The sequence below is a fragment of the Eretmochelys imbricata genome, chromosome 8 (assembly GCF_965152235.1).
Source record: "Eretmochelys imbricata isolate rEreImb1 chromosome 8, rEreImb1.hap1, whole genome shotgun sequence".
Taxonomy (NCBI): Eukaryota; Metazoa; Chordata; order Testudines; family Cheloniidae; genus Eretmochelys; species Eretmochelys imbricata.
Window position 1 is genome coordinate 14,331,237 of NC_135579.1, and position 12,391 is coordinate 14,343,627.

The window sequence follows — 12,391 nt, forward strand, 5'->3', positions numbered from 1 at the left end:
GGGAAACTCTCCCGTCAACTTATATTACTCTTCTTGGAGAGGTAGTCAGAGTCGACCGGAGTCTGCCATCGATTTAGCGGGTCTTCACTAGACCTGCTAAAATCGACACCCGCTGCATTGATTGCTGTCATAAATATAAAGGGAAGGGTAAACACCTTTAAAATCCCTCCTGGCCAGAGAAAAAACCCTTTCACCTGTAAAGGGTTAAGAAGCTAGGATAACCTTGCTGGCACCTGACCAAAATGACCAATGAGGAGTCAAGATACTTTCAAAGCTGGAGGGGGGAGAAACAAAGGTTCTCTCTGTCTGTGTGATGCTTTTGCCGACAACAAAAAAAGAATGGAGTCTTAGAACTTAGTAAGTAATCTAGCTAGATATGCGTTAGATTCTGTTTTGTTTAAATGGCTGAGAAAATGCGCTGCGCTGAATGGAATGTATATTCTTGTTTTTGTGTCTTTTTGTAACTTAAGGTTTTGCCTAGAGGGATTCTCTATGTTTTGGATCTGATTACCCTGTAAGATATTTACCATCCTGATTTTACAGAGGTAATTCTTTTACTTTTTCTTCAATTAAAATTCTTCTTTTAAGAACCTGATTGCTTTTTCATTGTTCTTAAGATCCAAGGGTTTGGGTCTGTGTTCACCTCTGCAAATTGGGGAGGATTTTTATCAAGCCTTCCCCAGGAAAGGGGGTCTAGGGTTTGGGGAGGATTTTGGGGGGAAAGACGTTTCCAAGCGGGCTCTTTCCCTGTTATATATTTGTTAGACGCTTGCTGGTGACAGCAATAAAGTCCAAGGGCAAAAGATAAAATAGTTTGTACCTTGGGGAAGTTTTAACCTAAGCTGGTAAAAATAAGCTTAGGGGGTTTTCGTGCAGGTCCCCACATCTGTACCCTAGAGTTCAGAGTGGGGAAGGAACCTTGACAATTGCAGCAGCATCAATCTCCCCGGTAGTGAAGTTACCGAAAGAGGGTAACTGATGATTCCTGTAGTGTAGGGGTTGTTTCAGGGTGGGCTGGGGACAGGCAGGGTGTTTGTCAGGGATAGGAACGGGCAGAGTTGGAGCACAACATGCTCCAGTAATCCTTCTTGGCAGATCAGCTCCTTGAGGGCTATTACTTGCCAGTGTGTGTAAGTGCAGCCCTGAGATTACCCAAACTTGGGCCAGTTCAACATCTAGCAGGTCCCTGAATTTGGGGAAGAACCATAAACAATGCCTACCTCCTCAAGTGCAGTGTTTTGCTCTAGATCTAACCCTATCTCTTTATCTAGAGAGAGATATTCTAATACTCTAGGAGGCATTCATATAATGTCACTGGTTTTGTTTTCATGTTCTGTTAGAATAAAATATTCACTGCATTGATTAAACAAAACTACAATAGTGAAGTCTGAAATTACAGCAAAAGCAATTAATAAAACCAAACTTTTTAAACAAAGTCAAGGTGTTTGAGTGAACTACCCTGTGGCTGTGTGAACTCTTCCCTGCACAAGTGAAAAGCTGCTTGTGAACTGTACCCTGAAGTTTCTTCCGCAGATACTGGAAATTAGTTGAGCCATACTTGTTCGCTTAGAGGATCAAATGGGTTAGGTTTGAGATTAAATGTGATTATTTCACACAGCTCTGCTTAACTCTTCGCTAGGGAAGCATTACAAGAAATGAAACACTGAGTTTTATCCATAAGAGAAAGAAAATATCTGGCTTAAAGTTGACCATCTGATGGGTCTTATTGCTACTATGAAACCATTTATACATATAAAATGAGAACACAGTCAGCTGTGATCATTCACTTGATGTTATAGACACAGGCACAACACCATGGACAGTCAGTTCGAAAGCTCTGTCTACATTTGTTGTTCTAACAATGATGCGGGGAAGTCTTAGATTACTTATTTTCATTTGTTTGTGAAATCAATTAAGGGTTTAATGCTATACAGTTAGAGACATTCTCATAGACAGCAATAATTTTCTGCTGATCTAGAATTCAACAGGGGAGTGTTTTTTTTCCTGTTTAACATCCTGGAGAGAGAAACAGCTGGGACGAGCAAAACTCTTTTTCAACACTATAGCATGGAGAAATCTAAATCATGTTAACAAAACTTGCAAAAGAGGTAACAAAACTTTCCACTGTTCTCAATCTCCACTTCTTATCCTCTCCTGACCTCTACTTCTGTCATTAGCATCACACCAACCGTCGGAAAGAAATGAAAAACATTCTATAAACAAGTTTAAGGTTCTATTAATTCAAATGTTTCATTTCAAGCTTTGGTCACCTTAATCAAACTTTTTGTGTTCAAAACACTATTCTTCTTTTGCTGATGTTAGTTTTGTTGCTGAACTTAAAATGCTACCTCTAGTACACATGGAAGAAGTTTAGTATTCACAAGAAACTAAACTGATTGCCAAAGCCCAATATTATTTTACCAAATATTTTCAGAGTACAAGTTTGTTAAAATAAATTGTTTTCTTCATAGTCGCTCAACCAATACAGTATCTTCATATTTTGTATTTATTGTTTTTAAAAGAAACCCTTAGAACTCCCTAACTTAAACTCTTAAATTGGTTACCATCTTTGCATGATAACTATTAAACTACTGCCAACATTTTAAATAATGAAAACAAGAGATTCTTTATAATGTCAAGACACTATCCCATACTATATGAGCATTGTGCACAGATGGCTGCATTACAAAATATTATGCAATGCTACATCATGAAAATATTATGCAATATTATATTCATACATCAGTAGAATTTTATAAAAACAGTGAAAATATTTTTAAGGGTTTATAAATTTAAGTTGGAATGATCAAACTGCCTACCATCTCTGCAAAGAGAACCAGAATCTCTTGATAGACATTTCTATGTTTATAATACCTACAAGAAACTGGCCAACTAAAAATACATATGTAAAGAAGATGTGAACATATCTGATACAAATTAAAATAAAACCCAAATGCGGACATTTTGTTTTCTGCTCACTCTCACCCTTTGTCTGTTGCTTGTCTTCCTAGACTGTAAGGCCTAGAACCTCAAAGGTATGTAGGCCCCTAACTCCCAATGAAATCAATGGGAGTTAGGTGCCAAAAAATCTTTCAGGATCTAGTCCTAAGTGCTTTGGGGACAGGACTGTATCATCCTATATAGGTGCACAGTGCTATAGTTAAAACACTGTGGGATCCACCACAGCACAGAAAAACAAAAATAATGATTCCAGTCATCCCTATCTGTAGGTTAAACCCACAGGAGAGAGGGAGAAAAATAGTTCTGTGACGGGATGGACTATACTCCCAGTAGATAATCCACATGGTACATATCCAAAATGTCAGACTCTTAAGGGAATTACAAGAGGCCTAGGCCTCCATACCACCATGCCCTCCAGCAGTGTGGGCTCCCTCAGGATCGGATAATACAGACTGAGAATACATTATCTTGTCTGAAGTATCTCTGTAGGGACAGATGATGATGTGACACTACTCTGGCCTGCCTATTCCAGCCTGCAAGGTTCCTGGATTCAGATGCCCTCTCTAGGGTCTGGAGTGGGTGGCATGGTGTCACAGAGGATCATTTTCATGCAGGAAGGGTGATCTCTACATAGAGAGCCCCCACTCTCTGCTTGAATGTGACAGGGTAATCTGGACTGATTAATAAAATTAATAAATTAATATACAAAAACAGTTTCCATACTAATGCTTTAGCTGAGTATGCTACTCAATTATTAATTCCTGTATTATTCTAACATATAACTTTCTATTTACCAAACAGATTCTTTTAGAAAATTTTCATAACGTAGATGATATATGTTAATCTACAAACTAGGGCTGTCAAGCGATTTAAAAAATTGTGATTAATTGCGCTGTTAATAACAGAATACCATTTATATAAATATTGTTGGATGTTTTCCACATTTTCAAATATATTGATTTCAATTACAACAGAGAATACAAAGTGTACAGTGCTCACTTTATTTCAAATATTTGCATTGTAAAAAGAAACAGTATTTCAATTCACTTAATAAAAGTACTGTAGTGCAATCCCTGTCATTAAAGTTGAACTTACAAATGTAGAATTATGTACAAGAAATAACTGCATTCAAAAATAAAACAATGTAAAACTTTAGAGCCTACAGTTCCACTCAGTCCTACTTCGTGTTCAGCCAATCGCTCAGACAAACAAGTCTGTTTACATTTGCAGGAGATAATGCTGCCCACTTCTTGTTTACAATGTCACCTGAAAGTGAGAACAGGCGCTCAAATGGTACTGTTTCAACTGGTGTTGTAAGATATTTATGTGTCAGATGCGCTAAAGATTCATATGTCTCTTCATGCTTCAACCACCATTCCAGGGGACATGCGTCCATGCTGATGATGGGTTCTGCTCAATAACAATCCAAAGCAGTGCGGACCAACGCATGTTCATTTTCATTATCTGAGTCAGATGCCACCAGCAGAAGGTTGATTTTCTTTTTTGGTGGTTCGGGTTCTGTAGTTTCTGCATCTGAGTGTTGCTCTTTTAAGACTTCTGAAAGCATGTCCACACCTCGTCCCTCTCAGATTTTGGAAGGCGCTTCAGATTCTTAAACCTTGGGTCAAGTGCTGTAGCTATCTTTACAAATCTCACATTGGTACATTCTTTGTGTTATGTCAAATCTGCAGTGAAAGCGTGTCCTCTGGAATGGTGGCTGAAGCATGAAGGGGCATACGAATGTTTAGCATATCTGACATGTATATACCTTGCAATGCTGGCTACAAAAGTGCCATGTGAATGTCTGTTTTCACTTTCAGGTGCATTGCAAATCAGAAGCAGGCAACATTATCTCCTGCAAATGTAAACAAACTTGTTTGTCTTAGCGATGGGCTGCACAGGAAGTAGGACTAAGTGGCCTTGTAGGTTCTAAAGTTTGACATTGTTTTGTTTTAGAGTACTGTTATGTAAGGAAAAAAAAATATCTAGATTTGTAAGTTGCGCTTTAACGACAAAGAGATTGCACTACAGTACTTGTATGAGGTGAATTGAAAAATACTATTTCTTTTTTTTATCATTTTCACAGTGCAAATATTTGTAATAAGAATAATATAAAGTGAGCACTGTAAACTTTGTATTCTATGTTGTAATTGAAATCAATATATTTGAAAATGTAGAAAAACATCCAAAATATTTAATAAATGTCAATTGGTATTCTATTGTTTAACAGTGTGATTAAAACTGCAATTAATCGTGATTAATTTTTTTTTAATCGCGATTAATTTTTTTGAGTTAATCATGCTAGTTAACTGCGGCCCTACTACAAACATGACATTTCAAATTGATTTCTGTTGATAATTTTCTTAACAGACTAAATGCATGTGATGTATATAGAGCAACCTGTAATGATTTTATAACACTATTTCTTGGCTCGATTACTGGGATGGTGCTTTCTGTACGAATATTTTTGTTTAAGTGCTTCTCACTACGGGGATGTATAGGATGGGTTGGGCAAGGAGGAGGAGATGGAACTAGAGTGTCACCTATCAACTTCCACTTAAAAGGTATTCAGGGCTAATTCCAAAACTGTTAGTCCTGAGGACTCTGGATTAGAAGCTAGGCCTGCCACCATTGTGAGATGATAGTGTTTTAGGTAGGAGACACATATACAATCTATTTGTTGTTTTAAAGTCCCTTTTCTCTTTTTTTTGTTTTGTTTTGTTCCACCTGCTAATCAAAAATACTGTTTTAAAGGCAGCTTATTATTAATATATCATTGGTTACAGGATCCCAAAGGGAGAAAACATGGGTGTCTGAAACCCAGTCAGACCTGCAAGCTAAGCAGATGTTACACACAAGGTACTACAGCCAGATCCCAGGGGAAGCATGGAAGAATCATGTGATTCCTGAGACAGTGACAGCAAAAAGCTCAAGACCTCGGGGACAGAAGTGCAGCTAGCCCTATAACTGTGACACCACACAAACAGCTTCAATTGACAAAAGACGGTTACTCACCTTTGTAACCTTCGAGATGTGTTGCTCATATCCATTCCAATTAGGTGTGCGCACGCCACTTGCATGATTGTTGGAGAATTTTTACCCTAGCAACAACCGGTGGGTCGGCTGTGGAGCCCCCTGGAGTGGCACCTTCATGGCGCTGGATATATACTCCAGCCGACCCAGCGCCTCCTCAGTTTCTTCTGGCCGGCTACTCTGACAGAGGGGAAGAAGGGCGGGTTTGGAACGGATATGAGCAACACATCTTGAAGAACAACAACTACAAAGGTGAGTAACCGTCTTTTCTTTTTCGAGTGCTTGCTCATATCGATTCCAATTAGGTGACTCCCAAGCCTTACCTAGGCAGTGGGGTCGGAGTGAGATGTCGCTGAGTGTAGCACTATTGAACCAAACGCAGCATCGTCTCTGGACTATTGCATAAGTATGCATGGAAGACCAAGTGGCTGCTCTACAGATCTCCTGTATCGGAACCCGTGCCAGGAAAGCGGCTGACGAGGCTTGAGCCCTTGTAGAATGGGCGTTGAGGGGCTTGGCCGGGACACCAGCCAGGTTGTAGCAAGTATGGATACAGGAAGTGATCCAAGAGGAGATGAGCTGTGAGGAGACCGGGAGGCCTTTCATCCGGTCGGCCACTGCAACAAAGAGCTGGGTCGTCTTTCTGAATGGCTTTGTACGCTCAATATAGAAGGAGAGGGTCCTACGAACGTCGAGGGAGTGTAGCCATTGCTCTCGCCAAGTAGCGTGCGGCTTTGGGTAGAAGACTGGGAGGAAAATGTCCTCGTTGACATGGAAAGTTGCTACCACCCTGGGAAGGAAGGCAGGGTGAGGGCGTAGCTGCACCTTGTCTTTGTGGAAGACCGTGTACGGTGGTTCCGAAGTGAGAGCTCTGATCTCAGGTACACACCTTGCTGAAGTGATAGCCACAAGGAAGGCTGTCTTCCAAGAGAGGTACAGAAGTGAGCGTGTGGGCCATTGGCTAGAACGGAGTGACCATAAGTCTGGAAAGACCAGGTTAAGATCCCACGTGGGAACTAGTTGCCGCACCTGCGGGTAGAGACGGTCCAGACCTTTAAGAAATCTACCAACCATAGGGTTGGAGAAGACCGAGCAACTATGTTCTCCTTGGTGGAAAGCCGAAATGGCCGCCAGGTGCACCCTAACAGATGATATAGCCAGACCTTGTTGTTTTAAGGACAGGAGGTAGTCTAGGATGATAGGTACCAACGCCTGCAGGGGTGGCGTGCCATTTTGAGCACACCAGCAGGAGAAATGCTTCCATTTGGCAAGGTACGTGGCTCGAGTGGAGGGTTTTCTGCTACCCAGCAGAACCTGCTGCACCGAGTGGGAGCAGAGGAGCTCCAACTGAGTTAGCCATGCAGCATCCACGCCGTGAGATGGAGTGATTGCAGGTTGGGGTGACAGAGGTGGCTGTGGTCTTGTGAGATCAGGTCTGGCCAAAGCAGGAGTGGAATTGGCATGTCTACCAATAACTCCAGTAGCGTGGCGCACCAGTGTTGCCTGGGCTACGCCGGGACGACCAGAATCAGCCGTGCTCTGTCCCTGCGCAACTTGAGCAGGACCTAGTGGACTAACTGGAACAGAGGGAAGGCATAGAACAGTTGTCCCTTTCACGGGAGCAGGAAGGTGTCTGATAGAGAGCCCGGGGAGCACCCCTGGAGAGCAGAATGTTTGGCACTTCCGATTGCTGCGTGACCCAACTTTATATTCACAAATACACTATAACTATAACTACAGCTATACTACACTAACTATAGAACTATACATACTGCGGAAAAGAGAAAATGCTAGGGAAAGTGGAGAACAGCAAAGCTGCGCTCCACAGTTCCAACGACTGTCACGGGTGGTAAGAAGGAACTGAGGGGGGCGCTGGGTCGGCTGGGGTATATATCCAGAGCCATGAAGGCGCCACTCCAGTGGGCTCCACAGCTGATCCACCAGGTGTTGCTAGGGTAAAAATTCTCCGACGATCGTGCATGTGGTGCGCGCACACCTAATTGGAATTGATATGAGCAAGCACTCAAAGAAGAACACATGATTATTGGTCAAAATACGTACGAGTATATAGATTAATCATAGAATCATAGAATATCAGGGTTGGAAGGGACCCCTGAAGGTCATCTAGTCCAACCCCCTGCTCGAAGCAGGACCAATTCCCAGTTAAATCATCCCAGCCAGGGCTTTGTCAAGCCTGACCTTAAAAACCTCTAAGGAAGGAGATTCTACCACCTCCCTAGGTAACGCATTCCAGTGTTTCGCCACCCTCTTAGTGAAAAAGTTTTTCCTAATATCCAATCTAAACCTCCCCCACTGCAACTTGAGACCATTACTCCTCGTTCTGTCATCTGCTACCATTGAGAACAGTCTAGAGCCATCCTCTTTGGAACCCCCTTTCAGGTAGTTGAAAGCAGCTATCAAATCCCCCCTCATTCTTCTCTTCTGCAGACTAAACAATCCCAGCTCCCTCAGCCTCTCCTCATAAGTCATGTGTTCTAGACCCCTAATCATTTTTGTTGCCCTTCGCTGGACTCTCTCCAATTTATCCACATCCTTCTTGTAGTGTGGGGCCCAAAACTGGACACAGAACTCCAGATGAGGCCTCACCAATGTCGAATAGAGGGAAACGATCACGTCCCTCGATCTGCTCACTATGCCCCTACTTATACATCCCAAAATGCCATTGGCCTTCTTGGCAACAAGGGCACACTGCTGACTCATATCCAGCTTCTCGTCCACTGTCACCCCTAGGTCCTTTTCCGCAGAACTGCTGCCTAGCCATTCGGTCCCTAGTCTGTAGCATATCCATAATGTAATGCTTGGAGCTTATTCACCTTCCATTCATGCCAAGCAACACTGGAACCCTTATATGCTACTACTGAAAATGACTTCATTTTGTCTAGTATGGAGCTGGTAATTTAGTCTGAATATATAATTCACATAGAATAAATATTAAGATTCACTCTTGAGGAATGTGTTTAATTTACATAAGATAATGCACCTGATGAAGTTCAGTCACATTGCAGAAGGAAAGGACAAGACTCTAAAGGTCACATAAAAGTGACCTGAAAATGAGGAAGAATGGAGAGGGAGTGCCCCTGCTGCATCATCATGATGTAGAAACAAAACATGAACATCTCCTCCGACACGAATTGCAAACACTTTTTCCTGTTTGTTTGTTTTTTAAACTGTAAATTCAGGTCCACTCATTTTCTCCCTGAAGACTATTGATCTCTGAAGAACAAGTATATTGATATCACGAGTACTGTCTAAACATGCTTTCCTTGCTTGATTCTGTTAATGTGAATTAATCCAAAAGCTTAAAAAAAGATAGAAGAAAATATCTCTTCTCTAAAGATTAAACACTCCTGCCTCTTTGATCAAGTGCCAACAAAGTTCCCAATGCACTTCCTCTGGTCCTTCAAAAAGAGTTCAAGGAAAAAACAGGAAAGACAAGATTTGACATTCCTAATATTTCTAAAGTTAGAAAAAAAACCTAGCAGCAGAAAAAAAACCCATCAAGCTTTTTATGGATAATGAAGATGGAAAAAATGCATCCATACAATTCTTTCCTTTTGTAGGTCGCATATAAGTCATGTGTTAAGTGGTGTTCAGGGCTGTGCATCAAGTCCTAACTATATTTCACTCTGCATCATAATTCCACTCTTGTTTTTCACACCACCACATTTTTTTTTAATTAATACAAACCTGGACTTTATTTTAGTCTTACAAAAATAAGTGAAAACACGATTGCTAATCTTATGCTGCTCTCTCTGTCACCACTTCTTATGGAGACAAGGGGGGTGAGGTAGTATTTTTTATTGGACCAACTTCTGATGGTGAGAGGCAAGCTTTCAAGCCACACAAGCTCTTCTTCTGGTCTAGGAAAGGTACTCCTAGTGTCACAGCAAAATGCAAGGTGGAACAGATTGTTTAGCATAAGTAGTATTTTGCTGTGACGTGGAAGTACCTTTCCCAGACCCGAAGAAGTGGCTCAAAAGTTGGTCTCTCTCACCATCAGAAGTTGGTCTAATAATCGATATTACTTCACCCATCTTGTCTCTCTAATATCCTGGGACTGACACAGCTACAACTACACTGAATACCACCACTTCTAACCGTCAGTTTCACCGAGCTCATTGCCAAAGGAGGTGGCGGTGAGGGAAGAAAAGCAGGTGAGATGCACAAAGAATAAGAGTGTAAAATAAAGAAAAAAATGCCAGTGTAGGCCTATTAGTTAAGATTTTTTTAAAACAAATCTGTGCCATAATATAGTAGCTTTATATAAAATTCTGCACTGACCTGAAAAATCAGACATGCACCCAACACCAAACTACAGTACTTGCTTAAATGTATTACATGGAAGTGAAAGTGGCACAGTAAGGCCTTCATATAAACAAATTACACTAATGATGTACCATTTTACCCTGTTAAATACTAAAAAGGCAAAATGCAGAACGTTACAATACAAATGTTCCCTCCCTGCAAAAAACAAGAAACTTCTGCAATTTTACCTGGTAGATATCTGATAAGCTGCTGCTTCCAGAGTCACTGGCAATGCTACATCCAGACTGGCTGGAAGGGACATGAGTCACTTGTGGATGTGGATTGTCTGTAAGATGCATCTTGGTAAGGTCTGCTGGAAGCTGTGAACAGAAGGAAAAAATAATCTATCGTGTATAAATCTAATTTGAACACAAAAGTCACGGAATAAAGCTTTTGCTAAACATTTGATTCAGCCTTCATTTCATAAGGCACATTTGGAGAAAATGTTAACTCGGATCAAGCTCACCCAAACCCTAACAGATTTTAGATTTGATATGACAGAATAGGAAGGATCCTATAAACTCAAGGTCAATCTCTTTAAAAACAAACAAACAAACAAACAAACAAGATGTACACCACACTACCACAAAAGAAGCATAAAATGACAAATAGGTTATGCTAGCAAGCTAACCAGTAAATGCTGAGAAAAACTATTACTTTCCAAGTTGCAAAGTGAGGACTGAAGGATTCCTGTTTACAAATGCATTCATTTTATTCAAGAATAATTTTATACAAAACATCTTTGCTAAGTTTTTGGTTGTTAAATATTTTTTACCTTTTTAAATTGAACTAAATATACAAGGAGTGTCATACACATTCCTGATAATTAAAATAGATGCAGCTCTTCATATGTAACTGTTTTTTAATGTAGGGCTCAATCTTGCAAACACCTCCCACTGAAATCAGTAGAACTACACTCAGCAGTAAGTATTTGCAGAATCTGGCCCACCTGGAGTTCAATGAAATAACTAATCTATTTTATGACACTGTAATAGCCACGGATACCAGATTTGTTTTAAAAACTCATGCTTTCTCAGCTCACTAGAGGGCCACTATGAAACTTGTGACAGGATTGGGTTTTTTAAAATCCAAGATTCCAAGTCTCGAAAAATATATATATATTAAAGTACATTTTCTATATTCTTTGTTAATTCGTAAGAATTTTCCCAGTGTAATGGGAGTCCTCACATATGTCCCCCATATTGATTCTGTGGTTCCATTTTTAAAAATCTATTGAGTAAAGAGGTGCATTATAATTTGAACTGAAGCAGTCTGTAGAGACCCCCTTCTGTTGCGGACCGTAGGCACATATAATGAAAAACAATCGCTGCACATATAATGAAAAACAATCCCTGCCACAAAGAGATTACAGTCTAAGTAAGAATGAGCAACACGTTTATTACATAAAATAGAATATTTTATACAACCAATTAATTAAAGGGTGGTACAGTACAAATGTTACTGATTCAGAGTTACATTTACAAGTATTGATAAAAAACTTGTAGCATAAAGAGAAACTGGATCTTCAGCTGTTGGTTGGGTTTAAAATAATTTGATTAAAAAAGTTCATGTAACATATTTACAATGTGCCTATCATTTATTTTTTGAAATCTGAATTATAATAAAAGTAGCACTAGCGAGTTGTCCTACAAATGAGATTGGGAGAACACTCACGCAAGTCAGCATATTTTTCTGTTTCCAAATTGCTACGGGAAGCTGCGGGATCTGTGAAACCTGTATTTCCACCTGTCTGTCTTTAATACCACTTAATTTTACCATAGCTTTTAGTCAACTGGATTCATCTTGTAGGTTCTGAAACAGCCAAAACCTGCAGTGCCATGATACTACCTTTTTATTTCAAAATATCTGCCTTGCTCTGGTTTCATCACATCATCATCGAAAAGGAGATATTGGTATAAAATAACTTACTTGCTTCTGTAAATCTATACCTTTCTTTTCACATACAACTGGAAACAGGAACAATTTTCTCAGTTTCAGAAAAACTGAAAAAACATTTTCAAAAGAATCCAATTATGATATTCCCGGGTGTGATCCAGACCATTGAGGGGCT

At 40.2% G+C, this 12,391-nt stretch overlaps 1 protein-coding gene across 4 annotated transcripts in view; it reads right to left on the reverse strand.

Moving 5' to 3' along the window:
- RAPGEF6 (Rap guanine nucleotide exchange factor 6) overlaps positions 1-12,391 on the reverse strand; it is a 235,079-nt gene that overhangs the window by 80,726 nt on the left and 141,962 nt on the right. For all 4 annotated transcript variants that reach the window (XM_077825108.1, XM_077825110.1, XM_077825106.1 and 1 more), the window contains one exon: positions 10,509-10,640. In XM_077825108.1, the coding sequence (XP_077681234.1) occupies positions 10,509-10,640 (132 nt within the window). The remainder of the gene's footprint in view (positions 1-10,508; positions 10,641-12,391) is intronic.